The sequence below is a fragment of the Phlebotomus papatasi genome, chromosome 3 (assembly GCF_024763615.1).
Source record: "Phlebotomus papatasi isolate M1 chromosome 3, Ppap_2.1, whole genome shotgun sequence".
Lineage (NCBI taxonomy): Eukaryota > Metazoa > Arthropoda > Insecta > Diptera > Psychodidae > Phlebotomus > Phlebotomus papatasi.
The window spans coordinates 73,493,755-73,520,009 of record NC_077224.1 but is presented as its reverse complement, the minus strand read 5'-3'; the positions used below and the strand labels follow the sequence as shown (position 1 = coordinate 73,520,009).

The 26,255-nt window shown below is 30.9% G+C and overlaps 1 protein-coding gene across 4 annotated transcripts; it reads right to left on the bottom strand.

The window, feature by feature from the left end:
- Nucleotides 1-237: 237 nt before the first annotated feature.
- Nucleotides 238-26,241, bottom strand: LOC129807321 (putative inorganic phosphate cotransporter). 4 transcript variants are annotated; one of them, XM_055856515.1, is made up of 6 exons: nucleotides 25,861-26,241; nucleotides 24,231-24,435; nucleotides 7,930-8,301; nucleotides 4,562-4,707; nucleotides 4,067-4,180; nucleotides 238-2,145 (listed from the first exon to the last, which is right to left on the bottom strand). In XM_055856515.1, the coding sequence occupies exons 2-6, from the start codon at nucleotides 24,232-24,234 to the stop codon at nucleotides 1,291-1,293; spliced, it is 1,491 nt and encodes a 496-aa protein (XP_055712490.1). In that variant the 5' UTR covers nucleotides 24,235-24,435; nucleotides 25,861-26,241; the 3' UTR covers nucleotides 238-1,290. The 4 variants fall into 4 exon arrangements, with proteins under 4 accessions (XP_055712490.1, XP_055712489.1, XP_055712492.1 ...); XM_055856514.1 differs by having other exon boundaries at nucleotides 25,939-26,184; XM_055856517.1 differs by lacking the exon at nucleotides 24,231-24,435 and having other exon boundaries at nucleotides 25,861-25,932.
- Between the last annotated feature and the right edge of the window lie 14 nt (nucleotides 26,242-26,255).

The following is a 26,255-nucleotide window of genomic DNA, read 5'->3' as shown; positions in this document are numbered from 1 at the left end:
GACAGAGACTGCATGAGGAAAAGAACTCTCCAGCCAAGGGATGCCTTCAGTCCTCTCTGGGCGCCTGGTGTCAATGGCAGCCCGCACTTTCCCGTGGCATCCGAATGTTGGAAGAAAGATGCCTTTCCCACGGCTCTTTTGAAAACTTCCCCATATGCTACTCAATTCCTGTTCCACAACCATCAACACCAACTCTCACGCCCCCTGGGCCAGTAAAATTCCAACCAAAGAGACACAATCAGGCAAATTTCTATATTTTCCATCTAAAAATCTCGAGAGAAACTCGAAATAGAGAGAGGTGTACACAATGATATCTTGGGGACAAATGGAAGAAATATTATCTAATACTGCTAATGTTACAAGGTTCTTCTTGGATTAAGATTCAAAAAGAATCGCACACATATCTCACGTTTTAATCTATTTGTCTCATATAAATGCACACGTTTGAGGCATTAAATATTTTACAAAAAAAAATACATTAAATGAAACTTATTAAACATCGTTAAGGCACTCGGATACTTGTCGTTTCACTTTTACTCCCTCAGTACATTCTCTTTTGTTTCTAACAAAATAAAGTCTTTTCAGGTCTATCAACACTAATTTTAGTGACGATTTATGAGCCAATTCAAAATTGCAGACTGATGATTCAGGTTTATGGTTAGAGCTTACAGAAATTGTAAATTGGTTTTAAAAACATTTCGATTTCAAAAACTTAATTTTTTTGTTTTTAAATATTAGGCCGATTTTAAAATACTAGAGGACCCTGGGGTAAAATGTGGCAAGCCGATATCTTTCTAAACAAAGAAGATCGAGGTCTCAATTTTTACCATAAACATCCAAATTTTTATTGAATGTTAGGAAAGACTATAGCAAGTTTAAACTAATGTAGTCAAAACTAATTGTGGCTTTAACTAAACCAGTCGCTCCAGGTTGCCCAGTCTCCAGTTACCGAAGTAACCAGATCATACGTTCTTTTAAGGTTTCAAGCCCTTCTATACACGGTATAATCCCTAAATTTTTATAGAAAAATAATACTTTATTTACAGTTGTGTCCCAATTTAATCATAATTCAAAACCAATTTACTTAATCGATAACTTACGATTTTGGGTTTAATCCTATGAGACACATTCACTTGGTAAGAAAACTGGTATAAAAATTCATAGCCTGTAATTTACGTAAGCCTTACAGATTTAGCAACCTCATTTACAAAATTTAGTCAACTTAATTAATGAGTACCTAAGCCTAAACCTTCAGTCTGCCCATTGAATGGCTTGGAATATGAAAAAGTTCTAGAGTTGTTTGTCTATTTTCTCCTCCTTGAGGGTCAGTTCTAACTTGGACTTCTTCTCTCCGTCGGTTTTCTCGTCTTCCGTGTCTCCCTGTTCCACGGATTTGTTCATGAGATGTGGCGTATTCCAAGGTTGGACCTCACCAGAGGCCCAGATTGAGTAGACAACTGTAGTGACGACGAAGATGATGAAAGCAATCCAGAAGACTAGTCTCCATTCGCTTATACTTCTGTTGGGAGTCATAACGCCAACAACGTAAGGTGCTAGGATCCCAGTAATGGCTCCTATTCCATTTGTTATGGCCATCAAGGTTCCTGCGTAATTGGGACTCAAATCCAGCGGATTGACCTTCATGCCTGGGTAGAAAGTACCCATGATGCCCATTGCAATGGTAAACAGTATGACTACTACAGTTCGTTCGCATCCAGCGTAGGACGCTGCCACAATAAAGATGGCTGGACCAACGGCTGCAATTCCTGTAAACCATTTCCTGGCCGCTGTGATCGACATGAACTTCCTGGAGATGCACCAGTCGCTAAGGAAGCCAGTCAGAATAGCTACGATCCACATCAGAGCGTAAGGCAGTGAAGAATAGATTCCGTTCTCCTTGATGGAGAACCTCAGGACATCACTCATGTACTTTGGCAGATCGGTGACCATAATGAAGAAGCCCCAGTCGTGGCCAATTTGAGCACAGATCAGGGCCAACATGGGACCGCTTGTAAATATTGCTCGCCATGGAGTTGGGGGTAGACTCTTATCCCTCTCAAGAGAGCCCAGTTCTTCCTTCAAAAATGCTTTCTCCTCATCAGAAATGAAAGGATGGCTCTCTGGGTTGCTATAGCATAAGACCACCTGATATACAAAAAAATATTTGATTGAAAATATATAATTTGCTTGTAAGATTAAAATCAAGAATATGGTCAAGAAAACTTCTAAATATTAAGACCGTAGGTGCGGGCGACTTTGCCACCCTGCCTTTCATAAGCTTTTCTTTAATTCTAGCGCTTATAGACGGTCTCGACGGTCTTCACCGATCGGGTATAGTAGATCGAAAAGTGATAGTGTTGGACTTAAAAACAGTCTTACGAATAGCAGGGTGGTAAAGTCACCAGCATCTATGAATATACGGTAATGGGAACAAGAAATAGCTAATTAGTAATAGAGTAAGTATAATACATAAATAATGGAAACAGCGCTAATTTAAAAGAATAATTCTAATTTCAAAATTTGGAATGTTGTAACGTTCAAACGATAATAAGATTTATTAAATTTTTAAAAGCAAATCACTTCCAATTTTTAAAATTTACGTTAATGACCATGATTCGAAAATTTTCCAAATATTAAAAAAATATTATTTAAAAGTTATTCTTTAACCTTTTAACGACGAGACACTTTTTACGGACTAAAAATCAACAATAAAAATTAATCTGAGAAACATAGTCAATGATAAGTCTTACATCTAAAATTGGAAAGTCCAACAGAGTCTGATTCGGTGTATTTTGTGCTTCTATGGACGATAGGGACAAAAATAGCCCAAAAATTTAAATTATTTTTCTGACAGTACCAATGAATAATATTTTTTGCTTTAATGTAAAATTTTTGTATGAGTATTGTAGTTTTTATTGCCAAAAGGGTTTTGCTTAAAGACAATTGGAAGTATAAAAAATAAATAAAATAAATTATGAATTTGAGAATTTAAAAAATCGCCATTTTTGAGCTTAAATATTTAGTACATAGCAAATAGCTAAAGACTTGCAAAAAATATTCTAGATTCCTTGAACCTTCTACTTTACAATTATGTGCAGACATAAGAAAAAAATAACTTTAGGTAGTCAGCAAAAATTATTTTCTTTATGGGACACCGGTGTTCCAATCGTCCTTAAAGGGTTAAATTAAAAGTAACGGACAGTGTTGAAACATGAAAAATAGTTCTGTGCTATACATTACGATTTTAATTAAACATATTTCTAGTAATTTTATTGCTTAAAATACTCAAGAAATATCTAGAAAAAAATTTTGCAAATTTTAATTAAAGCTAACATTCCTTAGGATCTCAAATGCACAAAAATAGTATTTTATTTGTTTATATTAGGAACACGCAATGGACTAAAAAAATTAGCGCATGCTTCATGATGAAAGTGTTCCGTGTTCGTATCTTCTTTAGATCATCAGAAATTTCTGGCATTAAAGGTGTTTGAAACGCAATCTGCGTACCTCACTTTATTTAATTCTACTTTAATTATTTTTGTAACTTGATATTCTAAAAAAAAGAAACAATTTGAATTATTAAATATAGAAATTTTTAAATTTTTAACTGTCTGTTTACATCGTTAAAATGGTTATAAAATATGAAATTTAGTTATTCAAAGTGGAAACAGAAAGCTTTTTAAGTTATCATAAGTTTTTTTATCATTTAATAAATTAATACCTTAACCTTCATTATATTTTTTTATTTATATTTCCCAATTTTCCAATTGTTATGCATTTTTATTATATCGTCCAATCTTAATATTCCGTCCATAATCGTTTTGTGATGTAAAAGTAATTAAAAAATCACGCTTTAAAACAATTACAACATAAATTACATTTAGCGAACCATTCATGAAGTGTTTCAATAGACTATTAAAATTTCTAGTTCCTCATATCTAAAGATATTTAATTATTATTGTTCTCAAAACTTGACCTTATGAGTGTTTTGATAAAATCAAACCCTGACCGTTTTTGTGCTATTTTGAAGAGCTTTTGAAAAAGCCAGTAAAAATGAGATACTTACAAAGAGAACAAACCAAAGAACACCGAGTCCTCCGAAGAAATAGAATACCGATGCCCAACCATCGATGTTATGCAGCAGGACACCAGAAATTGAGTTGCCCAGAATTGTTCCAACCTACCGAGAAAGCCACCAAATTAGCAGTGTATTAATTTATCATTAGTTAGACACCTCATCAATCATCTATTTTGCTGGTGAGTTGAATCTAATCACCAACAAATTGGATAATAAAAATCTTATCAGTCCTAATCGCGTGCTATAAATCACACTTTTAAGCCATTTGCTCAAATAAATGAGTAATTTTCAACTTGCGATGGGAAATCTCGTGCCACACGGGACTCTCACTATCTCGTCAATCTCATTGTCATTCTTATCCATTTCCAATGTATAGTGAAGGGGAAATTGGGCTTTGTTTCCAAGATAGATAATTGATTCTGGAGTAGTTGTCACATGCTGCTGATAATTACTCAAGAGGTGTTTTTTTTTAATAGAACTTACCAATCCACCGCCAAAGACAAGTGCTCCCAATTTACTACGCTCTTTCAGCGGAATCCATTGGGCTAAAAGGGCTGATAAGGCTGGGAAAGTTGTACCTTCACCCAAACCCTCAAGGAATCGCAGGATAATCAGTGCAGTTGATCCTCCTGAAATATCATTCAAAACCAGTTATAGATGACTATTAGAAGAGCGAACTTGAATTAGTTTATTTATTTTTAAAATATCAACTTTAATTCTAATTCGTATATACTCTCTAGTTTAAGTAGGAAAGTGGTACAAATTAGACAGTCGTACAAGTTGGACAGGGCTTTTTGTCTTGATAAATTTAGTACTTCATTTTTATTTGTATATTTTTAATGCTTTAGTTTTATAATTTGCTTCCTTGTGCTTAAAAACAAATTTTGTACAGTATTTATCAAGAAAAAAAGCCATGTCCAACTTGTACCGGCGAATTGTCCAACTTGTAACACTAATTCCAAAATATATCACTTTACCCTACTATAAGAAATAAAAGTATTCTTAATAAGTTGAATATAAAATTTTGTCTATTTTTGGTTTGATAATAGTACATAAAATTAGCTATATAGTGTCAGATTTAACCAAAGATTTATTTTTAAGAAAATTGAAATGAAGATCATGCTAAATAAAAGTAATATACTTATAATAATAAATCAATGGAATTTTTTTACAAACCCTTAACTATTTTTTAAAGGATCATAAATTTTCCATTGTATAATCGAAGCCTAAGTATTTAGGTTAAAAGAACAGAACTTTACTTCTTAAACTTTCAACGTATTTAAAGTATAGCGCTAAATTATGGTCTTTACCGATTCGATATACTATGTCTGATCGATGAGGGCCATTCTTAGGCATTAGAATTAAAGAGAAGCTTTATGTCCTAAACACACTTAAGACATAAGCCGAGAGACGACTCGACGTAACTATAATCAAAACAATGATGTGATTAAATTCCCAGTGTTCCACAAACTACTAAGCCGTTTTTCGGTTTAAGTCATAAGTGTGTATAGGACATTACGAACAGTTGGGAGGAAAAGTTATCCGCATCTACGGTGGGATCAACAAATATCCTAAAACCGAGATCTTTATTTAATCTATCGCTAGTCTAACATTGGTTATCAATATTCCTAAAACAAAATTGATTTTAATTTAATTTTAAAATGGAATTTAATTTAAAAATCTATCCAGTTAGCAATCTAATTGTTCTCAAATTTGAATTTCAAGTATTTAGAGTCGAAATCAATAAAATTCTATTCGTGAATTATTTTATTAAAAATAAAAGTAATAAGAGTGAATATTATTTATGTATTTTAAATCGATTCACAAAAGAAAGCCTACACTTACAACAAGAAAATGCTATTCCTTGTAGGGATGAGTGAGGCACATTGGAATTGCGGCACTTTTTCAATGAAGGTTTTTCTTTTATTTTTAAATTAAACTGATCAACTAAATTTAAATTTAACTAATCAAAACATTAAAACTTGGAACTTTTTTGTTCTTCATCAAGGACGTCAAAAGACTGCTCCAACAAAGAAGTTGCCCAAGAAGTATTTTTTCCTTAATATAGTCTTGTAGAATTCCTTAAGTAAGGCATTATAGAACCAAAAATCTTTTAATTTGCTTATAACGCTCTTTGTCCCATCACTGGGATTACTATAAGTAAAGTGACGCACTATTAAGGATCTTAATGGATTCTATAGGAATTTCAACAGAAAATTCTTACTTTAAGTCTTTTAAAAGTGCATTAAAAAACTTGTCTAATACTTAGTTCTAATAGGCAGCTATTCTGCTTCTTTGGTGGGTACAAACGGCCAGTCGGACTGCCCGGGCTTGCTCTTGGGACCAGCTCAACCGATGCCCCACTACCCCTAACTATTCTTTCCGTATTAAAAGTTCGCCTAAAAATTTTCAATATTTCTCTGATGTGTTTTCTTTTATTGACTTTTAAAGTCATTAAAACATTAACATTTTGAAAAGAAAGATATTTTTTTCAGAATGCTTGAATCAAAAACAAAATAATTCTACAAGATTGTGTTGCTATTTTTGTCTTTTATAACTAAAATCATATGCACAGCACATCCTAAAAATATCCCGTTCAAATAAAGTGAGGTTAGTTTGTTTTGCGAAGATCTTTTAGGAAATGCATAAAAAATACCTCCCTTTCGTATTTAAAGAAACTGACCTGACCTAGAATACCCCCTAAATCTTTAGATTACGCAAGCTTAAAGCTTGAAATAAAAATGTTTAGAGTCAAAATTAAAGATTTTAAATTTTAATCATCTCGAAATTTTAGGTATTTAAACATTTGAAAGTGCTTTGGAGAATTTTAAAAGTGTTAAAATTTAATCGTATTAAATAAATTCATTCCAGTATAATTCAGAACTATCCCCTTAATTCTGAGCTAAAGAAAACTTAAAAATTTAAGTTAAATATTTGGTGTCAGAATTAGGATTTTCAATTTTCTTTTAAAGTTTACCTCTTAGGGGGAACAGGGGTACCTTTGAAAGTGGGGCGCCTTTGAAATTGGAATTTTTCTCTTATGTTTAAGTGGAACTAAGTCATATCATATTTAGCTTCTCTATCTGTTTGTGCAACTAAATTATTTCACGTTAAGGCATAATTTTATTTAAAAACTTTCAAAAGTGCCCCTTTTGAAGGTGCCCCACTTCCCTCTACTCCTGCCTCAGATTTTTTTGTATTAAAGAGTTAAGTGGTCCTTCCAACCAGTTTAAAATTAAAGAAAAGTTAGATATTTCACATTTCAATTTCAGCTTTCTTATTATGAGATTTCTTACATTTGAGTTTATAACTTTAAAGCAATTTAATACTTTAAAATTAAAGATCTTTATCGAAGAATACGAATCAATATAGAGGCTTATTTTAAAATTAAGAGCTTGAAGATTTATCTCCGAATTGAAGGGTTTTTAAGTTAAAGTTAACAAAAATCCATTAGAATTAACTTTTGAGTTAGTATTATGATGAATTGAAACGCCATTTAGGTATGTTTATCTTGTCTTAAATTCATATCCTTGACATAATTATTTTGTTGAAAATCCCTTTGATGTTCATTTATTGCCTTATAGCTTTGATTTTCGATTTAGTTCATGTTCTTTAATGGAATTACACAAAGCTTCTTTATCAATTGACTTTCTTTGATAAATTTCATTGTAACCACTATAAGTTATCGAGAATTTCCCAATACGTAAATATGAACAGTTTGAAAATGTTTAGTCCACTCAACTACAGTACTTATTTCCTAAATTAAACCATTCTTAAGATTTTACTTAATCTTTGATTAAGATCACATTATATTATTCCTTGATAAAACTCCTTTACTAATCCAAACTTACCCCATTCGATAGTAACTGGGGTGATGAGTGTGAAGACTGCTGTGGAGAAGATTCCCAGCGACAAAGTATACTTCCCGCCAAACTTCTCAGCCAGAAGTCCTCCAGGAAGATGAGTAACCACATAACCCCAGTAGAAAGCAGATAGGATCAGTCCTTGAAGTTCTTCACTCCATTCAAACTCCCCTCCTCCTTCCTCCCCACCGCCATCCCCTATAACTGGACAGAAGTCATCACCATCCTCCGTAGCATTCTCATAGTTCTTCTTGACCATTTCCGTGATGGCCACAGAGAGGCATATACGCATGGTGTAGGCATTTGCAATGGCCAGGAACCCCATCACGGCCAAGATGACCCTCTGAGGTATGAGAAAGACTGCCAATAAAAAATAGATTATGAAAAAATGTTCCAACGTGTCAACTAAATTAAATAATGACATGCTTCTTATCGGCTGTGTCGATTATATCGCGCAATACTCTTCTCTCTGTCCCATTAACACCCAACTATTTCAGTATCAATAAACAAATAAATCATCCACACTCATTCATGTCTTTTATTGGATTTTTTTTCTCTCGGCTAGAACAATTCCAATAAAAGGTGATATTTTATGAATTTTCCAAACTCTGTATCGTAGATTGTTTATCAGCTTGGCCCCAAGTGTTTGTGAAAATTCTTGGGATTTCTGCTTCTGAGCTAATAACTTTTACGACTGCTTTTGTCTTTATCTTGTTTACAGGTTATTAAGAAATTGTGAAAATTGTTGGATGGAAGATTTTCTTGAGAATCGTAATAAAAATTTTTTTGTCAATATTGAGAGTTAATAAAAAATTGCAATAGTTTCAATTAACGGAAGCTTTATTAAATTTAATTAAACTTGTTGACATGTAATGGGATTCGCACGATGATTTTCTAAGTGGAATTATTTTCAGAACTCTTAAAACTTTTTTTTATAAAAAATCTAAGGAAGTATACTATTGCTACAATTATTACATAATTTAAATATTTGGAAAATGATTCAAGAATATTTCTCTTGTTTTGTGCATTGAAATGATTGATTTCTGTTTCATTTATTTACCTTTAAATTTTTACAAAGCGAATTATTAAATTACTAATCAATATCTTACAAGGTTTTGAACCTACAAATTTTTTGACTGCCTACAGTTTTTAAAATAAAAAAATATACAGCCCTGCGGGAACAGTTAGCTGAAAAAAGCAGCGTTTTAAGCATATTTATGCTGAGTTGATCAGCAAAAATATGCTGACCGGTTAGCAGTTCTCGAACAAACATGAAAATGGCACTGTTACGCAAGTACATTTTAAGGTTAGCAGAATTTAGCTGAAAATAAATATATTTGGAATTCCGGACAAATTAAAATTTAGTTTATCTTTTTTACTTCTTTTTTTTCTTCACTTTGAAGATCGTTCAATAAATTTTGATCGAGTTTTAATAAAGTTAAGTTTAATCGAGTTAATAAATTCTAAATTTGTCTAAGCGGAAGTCCACTTTCCATGTCCACTTCAGAAGTTCGAAATCTACTTTAAGTTCAATTGTTGCAAGCACTCAAAAAATAATAGTTCTAAAACCTGCAATATTTTTATTTAATTCACTTTGTAAAAACGTGAAAGTAAATATTTATAAAATGCAAATTATGATTTTAATATTTGAAAGTAATGAAATGTGCCCCACTTCCCCCTACACATATAAAACCAAATTCATATTTACATCGCCTTAAAAATGTATAAAATAAGAATAAAAATAATAAAGAAATTTTAATAAAATGTCCTAGGAACTCGAGTGTCAATCATAATTAATTTTGATAAGTTTTAAGCAAGATTTTAAATTAAAAAACTTTTTAAAAAAGCTTATTTTCACGAAATACTAATTTACTGGCCAAAAATGTTAAGGTCAATATTTAAATTTGTTTTTTGATATAATACTATTTAAAGTTAAGTCATTTGAATTTATAAAAATAATAATAATTAAGATCAAATTAATATTCTGGAAAACCAGAACTTTTTTTATTGATCAAATTTACAATTTTATTGGCCAAAATTGACTTTAAATCAGTTAAATTTGAATTCCCACTGAGCAAGGTAGATTTCTACTACCTAAACTTATTTTTTTACTGCCCAAATTCAATTAATTAACTGATCACTGACAAAATTAAATTTTAACTGTTTGATTCATATTCATAACTGATCAATTTGGATTTTTTACTGTTCAAATTTGCGATTTCACTAACCAAAATTGATTTATTACACATTAATATGGACAGTTTTACTAACCAAATTTGAATATTTTACTGACAAAATTGGATCTTTTTTTTTGGTGATCGAAAAGAATTTACTTATTGATCCAAATAGATTTTTACTGGCCAAATTTGATTCATTTACAGACCAAATTAAGTTTGAACTGACCAGTTTGAATATTTTACTGACCCAAATAGGTACTTTTCTCGAATACAATATAACTTAAAACAGCACAAACATAAATAGAATTTAATTTAATCGGCCAAATTTTAATATTTATAGGGCGAACTAATTATTTTACTGATTAGATTTGCCGCTTTTACCGACAAAATTGACCTTTTTACTGACTGATACTACACTTTTCCCGACCATTCTAATATTTTTGCTTCCCAAGTGAATTTTTAACTGGTCAGTTTTACCTAAATCTGACCACAAATGTTTTTACTGATTTAAATTGATTTCTGATCAATTTTGCGTAATTTAATGACCACATAAAATATTTTACAGGCAAAAATGTATTTTGTTGTTTTTTTCATTTTTTTACTAACCAAATAGGGTAAGTGTACCAAATTTCGGGGTTGTTGCATGCAAGTACCAAAGTCTTAAGTTTGTAATGTAACACTTTTAACACAAATTGATTTTTTATTGTTACTTCTTTTTATAGAGTGTTGTTTGGAACTTTATAGATAGTTTATCGTCTTTGTTTTTTCTCTATAATCAGTCTTAAAATACATTTTAAAATGAATGAAAATATAGACATAGCTTTGGTAAATATTTTAGCCATCTTGATTCTTATAGTTCCTTGTCCTTCTGGAATTCTTCCAAAGTCTTTTTCACATCATCTCGTTCGTCGAAACGACATTTTTAATTTTTTTTCCATTGTAGAATCTCTTAGAGTATGCGAAAACTAGAAAATCATTTAAATTTGAGGAGCAAAAGAAATGGCCGAAATTGCAAGCTGGTCGAAATTTGGTACGACGTACATATTTATTTTATGTTTAAAACTTCAATGGCTAATTTCGATTGATTTTGTATAAATTATGAATGATTTTCATAATTGAAGTTATGCTAAGTATATTTTAACTCCAAAAAAATACTGTACAAACTTTCATATATAAATTTAACCATTATTAACCAAATTCTGTTTTTGAATTGAAGGCAATTTTCTTTTTAAATTTACTTCAAATCCCTTAGCTCGGAGTTTCTGATTGCAAAATAAAATTTTACAGATTTAAGCTTTTTCAGACGAGCTTTCGAGTGAATAAAAATATTAACATTATTTCCAATATATTTTAAGCTGATGCGAGAATTTTAATATTTAAAAATATTCAATCTTCGTATCACATTTGTTTATATTTTTATATTGATTGACGAAGAGCTTTCTCACTTGCAAATTGCGCGCAATTATTATTTAATTGCCATTATGGTGTTGTTAATTGAAAAGAAATGTCAGAAATTTAATACAAAAAGAAACATCAGACTATATTTGTAAATTTATACACAATCCCAGATAAATTCTCTCATAAATTAGCGAGAGATTACGCAATTGTGACGACATAAAATCTAGAATTCTTATCTCTTTCTCTTTCACATCGTTAAGAAAAAAAATCACTAAATAACTATTTTGCGAGGGAATCTGATAAAGTGTATTCAAGTTCACTCGCAACATAGTTGTTTATGATTATTTTAAGATGCAAAAAGCATTCCAAAACACCACAAAAATAGGTTTACGGAACTTTCACCAGGCGTCTCCATCCGAATGTTCTCAATTGAATTCTCGCTGAATTGCGAATTCATTCAAAAGAAAATGAAAATATGCTCTTCTATAGGATTGCGTGCAAGCACACAACTAGCAATTTAGCATCAATTTTCCATGTCAAACGATCATAGGAGGGAATTTCTAAGCGTGTGATTCAGGTAAATTTCTGTGGAAGATTGTGCAAAGTTTTTTGGCGGGAAAATACGAGCGAAAGTATTTTGGAGCTTTTGAATAATTTTCTTCGCTTCATTGGGTTTTTACTACCGATTGCTAACCTTGTCTTTCAAATCAATGCAGAATGGAAGCAGGTGCCAAGATTGCAAAATCTTCAAAAGAAAATTCTCTTTATGCTCAATCTGTGGGTGTCTTTTGAAAGTTCCAAAAGAATAAGCTTGGCAAATGAACAAATTTTGACCTTTTTTGTATGGCTTTTTTTTTGTGATCTTGAAGGTGTCTCAAAATGGGGATTTTGTCTATAGTTTAATCACTTCCACTTAAACTATTTGTTCTTCCAGCAAAAACGAACCATTGTGATCTTGATAAAAGTGGGAAGTGGGAGACTTTTTTTCGTATTTAGAAAAAAAAAGCGAGGAAAAATGTATTTCCACTTTAACTTTAAGAATTGAGCACAAAAACGAATAAAAAGTAGACCAACAAATAGTCATTATTGAGGATTAATGCAATGCTGTTGTTTGATAGAAATCAACACAGGTTATTCTTAGATAACAATGAGATTTTCCACGATTAAACGAAAAGCCTGATGTAAATAGAGTTGGAATAAAAACTATATGAGGTAAATGGGAGGTAATTTTGAGCTTTACAAAATCAAGGGCATCATGTGCGATATGACGAAATTCACCACCAAAACCACAGACAATTAGAGTTTTTCTTAAAGTTGTAAATCAGGGCATAATAAAACTATCAATTTTCCAAATAAACTCCTCCTATAATCGCCCCAATTCCTCATGATCACCAGAAAAAAAGAAGAAGCTTTCTATCACCAAAAAGCACATCGCAGATTCATTGTGCAATTGATCTATGGCAAAAAGTCCCAACTATATAACAGTGTGAAATTATTTTGCATAATTAATTGCTTCTACGTCGAACTGTGACTCAAGAAAGCCAAAATTTGAATTAATAAACCAGATTCGACTGGAATCCCATCTACAATCTGTTTTTTTTTTCTGCCACTCTTCAATAAGAAACTTGTTGAACATCTCCCAGAGCTTTGATAGTTCAAATGAAAATTTCGTGAAATATTGGAAATAAAAAAGGTTTATGAGAAATAGTTGAATCTGTATGTGAAAAAGAATAAATGAAAAACTGGCACGAGCGTTTAATTGTGCGCATAACTACGAATTTCACAAAAAAAAAATAGAATAAAAAAGCTCTTTTTTAGAATCAAGTGAATTGCGGTCTAGTTCAGAAATTGAAGTTACAATTGCGGAAATTTATTACATCCTCATTGGAACGGAAATTAATTACTGTTTGAATTAGAACGAATTAAATGTCTTTAGTCTGTACATTGCTTTGGAATGTTATTGTGATATCAATCGAGAAAGAAATTTACAAAAGAACTTCCATTGTTTAATCGTTATAAAAAGCTTTTAATTTAAGAGATATTAAACTGAAAAAATTATAGAGAATTTGCGTTCTTGGAGATTCAATATTTATATTTGATCTAGAATATTTTGAAAACACTGATAAGAAGTTAAGAAAATATATCGATAAAAAAACTTGGCTTAGTAGATAACTTAGCAAAGGTTTGCCTGAAGCAAAAATTTCTTTTAAATTTCAGGAAAGTTTCATTAAATTTTATTTATCAATAATCACTCTGTTAAAAAAAACGTTCGAATCAAAACGTGTCAATCGAAGTCAAGAACAAAATCATTAAAAAAGGACATTTATTTTTCATGAAGCATTATTAAATATTTCTTTTAAATTATAAGTTGTTCAAAAACTAAGATTATTTTTAATAGATTTAAAAATTTCATAAAAGAATGCTTTAAAACCGAGTGAAAATGTTGAACTTTTTAATGCATTTCATCTTGAATACCACTTTTATATTATCTTATATACACCTTTATCGAAATAGTGAACTAAAGTCAATCGTGATTTTTTCAAGATTTGAAAAATTGAGTTTTCAATTTTTATTTGTTTAATTTAATTATTTTGTGATAAATTAATTTATTTAATAGTTAATAGCTTTAATAAAATTATTTTTATTAAAGAAATTAAAGTTTTGTTTCTAGAATTACATAATATAAAGCAATAAACAACAAAATAAGTCATAATTTTTTGAAACATAAATATTTCCCTGCCATGACAGGATTGGGAAAATGTTAATCGTATTAGGAATAGATTAATAATTTTTTTAATATAGAAATATCATAAAAATAACCATCATTCAAAAAACTGAATAAGATGATTTGTTATATTGACTGTAAAACTAGTTATTTGTTTAGCACAACAAAAATCTAGAAATGCTAATTAAAAGAATATAAAATAACAAAGATAATCATTAATTGAAAAGCTAAATAAAGCGATTTATTTGGATGTCTTGTTAATTAGGTATTCATTTAGCACAACAAAAATCCAAAAAAAATCTGTAAATGCTACAGTAGACTCTCTCTCAATCGGGTATATGGAGCCAAATGTCATCCAAATTATCGAGAGATTTGGGCATCAAAATCATTGTAAATTTCACATAAAGCGCTTAAACATAAAGAATCACGATAAAACAAGGCGAACAACAGCGAATTTGAACAAATTTGCTTTAAAATAAAACGTGAAAACTGTCAACAAAGTGTTGCGCCCGATCGAAAAAAACCGATTATACGAGAGTCTACTGTAATTATATTATCGTTTAAAGTATTTTTTATACAAAAATACAAAAATTAATCCAGGAATAAAAATTCTATGCAAAGTCAAGGATAATGTGACACAATGATGTAGTTTTAGTTATCAAAATTTACTGATCACAATAGAGTAATATTGTTACTGTAACAAAATCAATAAAATCCACCAATTATTCAAATATGGAAGTATAAGGTAGCTTTATTCAGTTGTAACTTTTTTTTTAAGACTCATTTAACAAATGCTTATGAACAATAATCAAGTTAATAAAGTCCAGCGAATTTATCTTCGATATTGGCTATTTAAAAATATACAGCACTTTTCACAGTTATTTATTTAATTTTCGAAATTTTATATTTTCAAAACTCATGTAGGGGAAAGTGGCCTGCCTTTGAATGTGGCAGCCTTTGAATATTTCAATTTTTCTCTTATTTTCCAAAGCAAAAACCCTTTTCTGTAAACTGTAGTCAATACAACTAACTAGAATTTTTGCTTTGGGAAATAAGAGAAAAAAATAAATGTTCAAAGGCTGCCGCATTCAAAGGCAGACCACTTTCCCCTATGCCTGAATCTGCCTCATTATTTCCAGCATTCAAAAATATTCTGTAAACGTTGCTTTTAAAATGCATAAAATTGTAAAAATTCGTTTTTGAAAATTCACATTTCAAGGAATTCCAAAATTTCACAAAATTACCGAAACTTTCTAGCCCTAACTATTCAAATTTATCTTTAGACAACCTCCAATAAATTAATAGACCCCACTGAACGTCTTCAGCCACTGTCAATTTTGAAAAATGATCATCAAAAACTTGTCCATGCAAAATCACGTGCCGAATAATTAATTAGTGTTTAGTTGTAAAATTTCAGGACTAGTATAGTTTTCTTCAAGTAAGGTTGCAGGGTAGGGAAAATGGCTCATCATGCCAATTAAATTGCATTGAAATGCAGTAAAATGGTCACTTACACCGCGAAACTGTCTTTCGCCATCCTGTTAACATTTTTGCAGCTAATTCACAGAATTCACTTTTACACTAAGGATATTTTAATTAAATAGATTTTTTTGTGCTTAAAATTTGGACTTGTATTATCACTTTTTTACTACTATTTCCACCCACATGTCCACTCAATTTCACACACAAATTAGTCCGTACGGAAAATGGCTTTTCCAACCAGCTGATTGCAGGTGAAACAATCCAAAAGGTAGCACAACTTCTGTGGGAATGAGAGTCGCGATCACCTGGTGAGTGTCTTTTATAGGCTGACTGTCGGCTCCCAACATACAATTGGAGGTGATGAAGCGAAAAGTGAATTTTATAGTTGTTCAGTTCTCGAGTGTGCTATCGGTTGCAGTGAAGGATGGGCGAGAAATAAAGGTATTTATGGGTGTTGTGATAAGCATTTGCCCACTTTGGAAAAAAAAATCCACCCGGAGAGACTCAATTTGATCGTGAAAATGGCTCCATGAAAAACCTCAATTAAGTATCTGTGAGTTTAAAAATCTTGGCGGGGAAAAAAACGCGCAAATTCCTGAAGAAAAAAATGCCTCATTTATTGGACAAGGTCTCACCGTGACACTAAAATTGCCTTTGAGCAAAACATCAAAAAGAAGACGCTTGCAAGACTGGAAGTTTGAGCCGCGGATGAGCAGAATCTGTCACATAAAACTGGAGATGTTTGCAATAATACAAATTTTTAAGGTTATGTTGATTGGATTTACTATTTTATTAAAGTTTAGGTAGTATAGATGAGGTTATGTTCAAAGTTTTAGCAATTCATCCCAACCTTTAAGAGTACTTTAATACGTTCAAAAGTTATTCAAATTAGCAATAATGAATACGGCCCTTTTTCAATTTCCAATTTTTTGAGGTTATATTCGAATTTTAGTAATTCTAGTATCACAATCGCTCAGAAACAGTTCAAGTGTTCTAGAAAATTGCTAAACTAATTAGGTTTATTCATTTTGCATAGAAATATTTGAATTCTCTTTATCATAACAAAATTTTATGAAAATTACGAATTTGTTTTAGGTTATGTTCAGATTTTGGGAATCCTCACATTCACTGTAACCCTTAACAGGTCAACTGTCTTAAAATATTTCAAAAATAACTAGCTATATTTAATACAGGCAAAAATAATCAAATGATTTGTTTGTTGTTTGTTGTTTGTTTTTTTTTATTGATCTATATTTTGAGGTTATATTGAAAATTCTACGATCCTCGAATTATTACACAGTAAGTAGACTATCATTCAATTGGTTCTTTTTTAATCAGGCTACTTTTCCATACGGGTGGTGCACTTAATAAAGTTTGTTGACAATCTTCAAATTAGGTTATGTTTGTCTAATGAAGCAAATATGCTAAAATTTGATATCAGCTCATTAAGTTTTAGCGATATTCTTTATTAATTGGGTTTTTGTGGGATTTTCAATGATTATGAGCAATGAGAATATGTAAATTTATTATGAGTTATGTAAGTAAACAATAAAATCGTTGGATTTCAATCAGTTTTATGCCCAACGCACAATAACTTATGTTTAGTAAACATTGTTTTGACATTTCAATCAGAGTGAATAGAACAGAGATCTAGTCATCTCGTTCTCTCTCATTGTGAATTTTGAAAACATGTTTTTAAACAAAAGTTATTGTGCGCTGGGCATTATGACTTGCGCACAGTGACTTTTGTTTGTAAACATGTTTTCAAAATTTCCCATGAGAATGAGCGAGATGACTAGATCTAGATCTCATTCACTCTCATTGAAATGTCAAAAACATGTTTACTAAACAAAAGTTATTGTGCGCTGGGCATTATGCAAAGCACATAATAAATTTTGTTTTGTAAACATGTTTTTGAATTTTCAGTGAGAGTGAATGAAACGTAGATCAAGTTATCTCGCTCACACTTATAGACAATTTTGGAAACATGTTTACAAACAGAAGGTATTGTGCGCTGGGAATTACGTCCGAAGCTTTCGATAATTCGGATGACATTTGACTCCAAATGCCCAACTGAGAGAAAGCCCATTGTACTCTAAAACAATTTAAATATTCTATTAAATTTTTGGTATAAATAATTACATTCTGCAATAAATAGTTACATTCATTGGAGATATCGATTTCTTTTTTTTTCTAATTATTAATATTTTTGAGGTTATGTTAAAATTCTAAGAATCCTCGTACCACTGTCATTCCATAGAAGTCAATGTGCCCTAGAAAATTGCAAGAACGATTACGTACATTAATTTGAGAGATAAATGGTCAAATTCTTTTAATGGAAAGATAAATATAGAAAAAATCGCGATTTTTTTAAGGTTATGTTTTAATTTTAGCTATCCATGTAATGCTACTACCCTATAGAAATTCAAATACTTCGTAGAATTGCAACAATAACGTAGGTACATTAATTTGAAATAGAAATGATCAAATTCACCTAATTGTATCGAAGAATTTAGAGAAATTAGGCCATTTTTTGAGGTTATGTTTGTACTTTAGCAATGCTTGCTCTTCTATTGCTCTAAATCAGTTTAAATATTTTACAAATTTGTAAGAAATAGTAAAAAAGAGATTATAATACAGTTTTAAGGTTATGTTTAGAATTCTGAACATAACCCTAAATTTTGAGCTTTATAGACTCCATCATTTCTTAAATTAAATAATTAGAATAACTTTTATGAACTTTTATTTCACGTTCACTCTCTCTGAAGTGCAGTCCAAGTCTGTCTGTCCGGTCTGTCCTTCGTTGTTCGTCCGTCTTCGTCTGTTATAAAGCCATCTTGCGGCAATTATCCTAAGTATCGTCCGTCCCGTCTGATCACAGCTTAAACAATCTGAAACATTTCAGTATTTGATACTTTTCTTAAGCCGAAAAACTCAATTGTAAAATTTTAGCCTTAGTCCTCGTTATATCAATTATGTTCTAAATGTTTATATTTTTTATGGTTGTCTTTAGTTTCTTGAATCATGCAATAACTGATTTATTCCAAAAAATATCACAATAACCATCTGTGTACTAATGACTTAGAATTATTTACTTTTCTTTCGCATTGAAAAATAAGTTTTTGCCTAAGAAAGAAATAAAATAAAATCCTGGGACAACATAAAAAGCTATATTAGTGGATATAGTTAGTTTTTCTTTCTTTCGTACCTTATACAGTCTCGTGCGAAAACATTGCAAAAACTGGGATAGTTTAATAAAGATCAAAAGCCCCATGATGCCACGAAATCTGAGAAATGTTCATCAAATTTCCCCCAGAATCTCAACAGGTGCCGTAATTGTTTTTTGCATTTGGTGTGTAAATAATTTTATTATCACAGAGATATCAGTTGAAGCTTCCAACTTGAAGATTTGTGCTTCCCATCGTGTTCATTTAATTCCAAAAGTCAATACAATGGATGCGATAAGGACTAACAGCCCTGATAAAACCATGTTTCGCGACACCAATTGGACAATAAATCGCATTTTTTCCCGTATTAAAAAGAAAACTCCAAAAGGGACACATTAAATAAAATTAAATAGCAAATTTTGTACCTAAAATTCCTTGCACTTGAACACAATTATCTTTCTCAATGATCTGACGTCGATATTGTGAATTTCTAATTGCAGCGTGAAAAGAAAAAAAAATAGAAGTGTTCTTTTTAATAATTCGCATATTTAATGTTCGCTCAATTAATTATTATGCTGGAAAAGTGTGCTTCAAACTACGCAATGTGTCTGTGAAAAATTGTTGGGGAGATTGCGTTCGATTTTTAATGCATTTGGGCCAGAGTTGATGAAGCATTATGAGAAAATAATCCTCTAGATCTCACTCTATCATGATGGTTTAAAAATAATTTATTTAAAGAATACCCTTTTTTGAATTCTTATGACAAAGTTCAGTGTTTTATCGCTGGTTTTTTTTCTAGACAATTGAACACGAAAAATACTTGGTGTAAATAATGTGTTGAGCACAAATTCCAAACAATATAAAAAACTTACGTTAAGCAGATAATAAAATTAAATAATTAAATACTACAAACTCATGAGGTCTTTTTTATAAAAGTAAAAGAATATTAATGTAGTATTTCTTTTATGTTCTGCAATAAAATGTGATTTTCGTGATTTTAACTTATCATGTGTTCAGAATAAACATAGTACAAAAATTGAAACAAGGAAAAACTTCGAATTTTTTGAGAGTTTATGTGCCAAAATTACTGTAGCAATAATAGCATAATAGGAAGGAAAATAGAATTTTCTGCAAATTTCCAAGAGTTATGTAGCTTTATGATTCATCATTTTATGACCATTTTCCAAAAGCAATTAAATGTTATTATTTCAGGGGACAAAGTCAAAAAAAATACAAATTTATAAAGAATAATAACTAAAAAAAAACAATTCGATGAATTACATAATAAGGGAATCATCTTACGATGGCATTAAATCAAAAATAAAAGTGAAGAAAAATCATTGAAAGTGAGTAATAATAAGGTGTCCATGAGGAAAAAGAAATGCTAAATGTATTCTTTTCATAACATTGCCTTAAATACTCGAGTTTGGACCTTTTCAAGTGGGTGTCGAGAAGTGGTTACAAAACTGGCGAAAAGTAGTAAAAAGTGGCGACGAAGTGGTAATTTTTGCATTGTTAATAAAAATCAGTTTTTTAAGTAGTTCAGCATTAAATTGTAGGACTATTGTTTTCACTTATCTAAAGCTAATGCATCTAAGTAACTTTATGTCAAATTTGAGTTATCTTGTAATAAGGGTTCATAAGTTATAATAAAATGAATCCCTCTTTTACCTTAACATAGCGATAAGTGGTTACTTCACCCTATAGTAACTTTTCAACTTTTAAGTTGCAATTTTAACTGCTCAAACTTCACGTGACAGCAGTTTCCCCAATTCAATTTTTTTCAATTTCTCTCCATCCTAACTTCTAAACGATAAGAGATATTGACGTTCAGTCTTCGATGACCCCCCATTCATTATCGTTCTCTAGCAAACTGACCTAGCTAAATCACTTCCACCCATTCTATCCTTCCAAAAACATGAGTCTTTGACTTGTCTCAATTGTCAGCTTGAATTATTGAAAGTCAAATTTCAACCTCCCTGGAGGGTCTAATTTTTAATGGATTTAGTTAAATTTGGATTTTTTAGAAGGTCGTGTAATTCTGAATCCGAATGCATTGATCACAATACGTTGTGGGTCGGTAAAGCAATAGTAACATCTCTATTTTAAAAATACTGTTTTTTCGTGTTTTAACTGCTCGAACTCCAAGTTTTAACAATCGTGTTTTTTTCAACTTCTCTCCATCCTTGCTGCCAAACGGTAAGAAATGTTGACTTTCAGTCTTCGGTGAGCCCCCCCACACAAGTCAACGTTTTCTATCGAACGAACTTACCCAAATTACCCCAAACCCCTTCTATCCCCTCCAAAAACATATTTCTTGACTTTGCAAAAAATTGGCTCTGACGATTTCGTTAATTATTGGATATGTTTTGGAGGTAGTCTAGTTGAACATTTCATCCTTAGACACCTATGACCGGAAAAATCGCCATCTTGAATTATTCAAGGTCAAAGGTCAACCAACCTGGAGGGCCTAATCTTTAACGGATTCGGACAAATTTGGACTTTTCCGAAAGATCTTTTAATTCTGAACTCGACTGCATCAGTCGCTATCGGTGATGGATCGGAAAAGTAACGGTAATAGCCCTATTTTAAAAATACTATTTTTCGCACTTTTTCAGTCTTTTGACCCATATAAAATTCAAACGGTAAGAGATATCAATTTTCGATCTTTGATGACCCTCCTAAAATGACATCATCTGGAAGCTTATCTCATTCTTTCTTTCTGCTCTCTTTTTATTAGATAGCCATCCCTCTAAAATACGTGAAAAATGAAATTATTCTAACTTTTCTCAAAATTGGCCCTAGCTTCTTCAATGATTTTCAGATATTGTTTTGTAATTATGATAGCTGAACATTTCATTTTTAGACACCCTTTTTCGATAAAATCTTCGTCTTGAATTATTCCAGGTTAAATGACCTAATTTTCACAAGATTTGGTCAAATAATCCAATTAAAATATATTATTGATTTTTTTAAAATACCTTCTTCTTGAACAATTTTAAACTTCAAGATGGTTTTGTGGTGATTTACGGACAAATCTAAATCGACATTGATCTTATATACATCCAAATATATTGCAAAAAAGAACATAGGAGGAAATGGCGCACTTTGAATTGGGACACTTATAAAATTTGGTTTTTTTCTCCTAATTTTAAATAGAATTCAGCCATATCATAAAGTAATTGAGTAGTTTCTGGAGCAAAATTATATCATGGTAATATTCAGTTCCATTTAAAATTAGGAGTTAAAGCTCTATTTTAAAGCTGTACCAATTTAAAAGTGCCACACTTCCTCGGGACTTTGAGCAACTCTCAAAGCCTAGGCCCGCTTGGCCACTCAATCATTGATTTGAAAGATTTGAACAATGCTCTTAGAAAACCAAATCGTGGCCCAGAAAGCCTGGTTTAATAGAGTTAAGGAGCACGAATATGATTTATTTTATTAATTCATTTTAAATTATTGGCTAAATTAATGAGGAATCAATTCTATGATATAACAAAATAATATAAAGTGAAATTTTTAAATTTGGACAAAACAATTTATAATTTAAATAACCCTGTTTAAGCTTCTTTTGGAAAAATCAATTAAATAATTTTACAAAAACTCTAGAATTGAATAATTACTGAATTTTGCTAGATCATTAGTGTTATAGTCTTTTAAAATTATTTGTGTTCAGAATTATAGGAGAAAGCGTGCTGCCTTCACACAACTTAAGCTTCGCACAACTCATTTTTTTCCATGTTCCTAATTGATTTGACCCACTGTTTTTTTTTTTTCAGAAAATATGATACATTAGGGGTCATATATGATACATATGATACTAGGGGTCTCAAATCTTAAAAATCCTGTACTCCGCATGTAAAATCTGAACTATAAATGGCTCTCCTGTAAAGTTAGCCATTTGCGACTTATTCGTTTTATATTCTAAGCTGTCGATATTATTTCTTTAATAGCGGTCGTTTGATGGCAAATAATCACAGTAATGACCAGCGCACAATAACTTTTGTTTGTAAACATGTTTTCAAAATTTTCCATGAGTATGAGCGAGATGACTAGATCTAGATCTCACTAACTCTTATTGAAATGTCAAAAACATGTTTACTAAACAAAAATTATTGTGCGTTGGGCATAAGAGTGATTTATAATTATATTCTTGCAACAATTTACACTCTTGCCTTTTAATTTTAACATTCTAAAATCTTTAATGTAAAGAGGGTGTGGCTAATTTTTGCCAAGTTGGAAATGGAAGGACACTAATTAATTTTAAGATGTGTCTGCCTGATTGTGTACTAATATTATTCTGCTATTAGTAAAAAAAATCGAGAAATTGTAACTTCGAGATAACTTTGGGAAAAAGAATGACCATTTCGGATTTGTGGGCGTGACTTAATTTATTTATAGATATTTTTCTGAATGGATATATCTATCTTCTGAATTGGTAATATTTCATGATTGACATTTGCAACTCTTATCTGAAATCTATGCCAAATTCAACTCTAACTGCGACGCTTTAGTAGATCAAAGTCTCAGCTCATTAGACAATCAGAAATTGCTTAATGGTCTCGATGAAAAATGGCTCGCGTGCAGCTCTGTTTTTTTGTCCAATTCCACTTCTTCAAAACCGAGAATTCAGTGTCAAATCGCTTGACATATTTTGCCTCTAATATACATATTTGAATTACTTTTTGCGTGAATATGCAAAAACAGAGTTATCAACGCCAGAGACATTAAAAAAAGCGCATGATTAGTTTATGTGGTGATATAGTGAATACAAATTCAAGCGCCATTGAGAAGTGCATTGAGCTTTTGGGCACTTTTGGTTGAGCTTTTTATTTCCTGTATCCGGATTTGTATTGGACAATGTCAATTGCTGTAAATTACTGACTCACTAGCTGGACACATCGAGTTTCCCCGCTAGAGACGTTACTTCTTTATTCAAATTGCGAAAGAGAGAATAACATAATTGAAGCCCTTGACCTTGTTAAATAAAGCTACGAGCCACGCTTAAAATGCGCGATAAATGCACCTTTAAGCAGTTCTCTCCGGAATTCTTAATGAGCCTGCAATATTTACTCAACTGATTTATTAGGAAATTCTATTGTATGGATTATTGATTCTGAATGCTGTATGTTTTGGCGGAAAAGAACACTCGCACTATCATGCCCCATCTGTGCTCTAAAATCACGTTTTATGACGTCAAACATGGGAATATTCTTCTGCAGAAAAAAATAACTTATAATATTATACACCAAATATTTGACACACGCCTCGAATAGATATTTTCCAGTGAAAAAAGAGGCAAGATAGTAAAGTCAAATTTCCCGCAAAATATTTGCATACCCATATTTGTCTCCTCCTCCTATTTAATATGATTAATTTACACACTAAAAAGTCCCATTGGCTTTTGTCTCTGCTGGTTGGGATTCTCTATTAATTGATACCGCAAATGCCTTTTCTTTGTGGGAATTCCCCATAACGAGATAATTTCATCGGAATGTGATGGATAATGGCAAAAAGTGAATTTGCATGCCATTCACACGTGCTTCTGAAATTTTGAATATTTTAGTAAAAGTGAAACGTTTCAGAGATAAATTCTCAGAAAAATCTTATTAATTGTGTAACTATTTTGACTCCTTAAACTTTTATAGGACATTTAAAAACCGTTTTTGAAGGGGAAAAATTGAACCCTTTAATAAGAAACCAAAAGTATTAGCAAATGTGAAGACTCTTTATAGGAACTTTGACTCATAATTATGGTAAAAAATTAACCATAATGTTAAGCCATAATTTTTCGAGGTTTATAGTGTTCTTTACTTTCTGACAAATAAAATCATTAATAACGCAAAAAGTTGAAGAATTTTTATTAGTAAACTCTCTTTAATCTTAAAGGATATCAAACTACAAGTGTTCAAAAACAAAATAACACTAATAATTAAAAATAAAGTGTATTTTAATATTTGAATGCTGTTATAATGGATAAAATGTTAAACACACTAAATACTAAATGGTACCTTAAATATTTAGTTTCGAAATTGTGAATAATTATATTGCAATTCTAAAGGTTTTTGGTGAAGGATAAATAGCCATGATTATCTTTAATCATGGTTCCTTTTAAAAATAGTTTTAAAATGTTCCAGAATTTTAATAGAAATTTAAGAACTCATTGTATCAAGGACTACGAGAAAATTTATAATTTTAAACTGTGAAAACAATAAAATAATACTTGCTATAAAAAAGCATTCCTAAAGTCCTACGATACCTTTTCAAAGATATTTGAATTAATTGTATTGCTAAGAAACTGAGATAATACAAAACGTCTGACACAAAAATATTAATTTTCCGAAATTTAAATTTTTTTGAAAACTTAGGATAATATTTTTATTTTATAGCACCTCAAAACTGATTTGAATATTCTGAATTACTAGAAATTTTCCAATACTCTCAAATATTTTAGGAATATAGGATTCAATTTATTATCAATTTAACAAAATTTTAACTTTTGTGAATACTTAGGATAATATTTTTATTTTATAGCACCTCAAAATTGATTTGAAAATTCTGAATTACTAGAAATTTTCCAATGCTCTCAAAGTAGTTTTTTTTATTGCGATGTAACTAAAAATAATTTTCATTTTGCTTTAGGAATATTGGATTCAATTTATTATAAGTAATAAAAAAAAGTGTATATTTTACTATTGAGCGATTCTTGTAATATTTTATGGTTTCTTAATATTCTTTGTAATACAAAAATCCAAGATTTAAAATAGCGGTAAAACTGATCAAAATATTTTTGTAATACTAAATTTTCGGTAAAAACAGCATATACCATTTTGCTATTACAGCAAATTATTTTGTAATGAAATTATAAATTGTGCTATAATTTTTATAGCAAGTCCAGAATTTATGGAAAATATTTGAATAAATTTTATCACTTATCGTTATTTTACAACTGACCAAATAAAAACAGTACCATGCTATAAAAGTCCTATAAATAATTTCTGAAATGAACTATTTCTGAAACGTTTCATAAATTTCACTAAATTCTCACAAGCATTTGTCCACAAAAATTACAGACACTTTTTTCGCACATCAATCAGCAAAAATCACTGGAAAGTGGCTATATTGACCAGACCGACTGAAAATCACGTTGTTTATTTATTGGTGTGGCACGTGAAGAAAATCATTCCCCCGAATCCAATGAAATTGTCTCTTAACATTGCTGAAACACTGAGAAAAAGTATGAAATGGAGCAACCTTGAACTTGTAGAGGAACTAACTGAGGGCAATTTTCAGGCAATTTATTGGCTTTCAATGAAACAAATTGCGGTACAAATCCTGGTCGTCTCACTTCAGTGACTGTGGCCG

Excerpts from the sequence above, each read along its gene's own strand:
- LOC129807321 (XM_055856513.1), bottom strand. The coding sequence starts at position 15,789 with ATGTTAACAGGATGGCGAAAGACAGTTTCGCGGT. Across the intron at positions 4,708-7,929 it reads CCCAGTTACTATCGAATGGG|GAGGATCAACTGCACTGATT; the intron begins GTAAGTTTGGAT and ends ATGATATTTCAG. Across the intron at positions 4,181-4,561 it reads TTGTCTTTGGCGGTGGATTG|GTTGGAACAATTCTGGGCAA; the intron begins GTAAGTTCTATT and ends CTTTCTCGGTAG.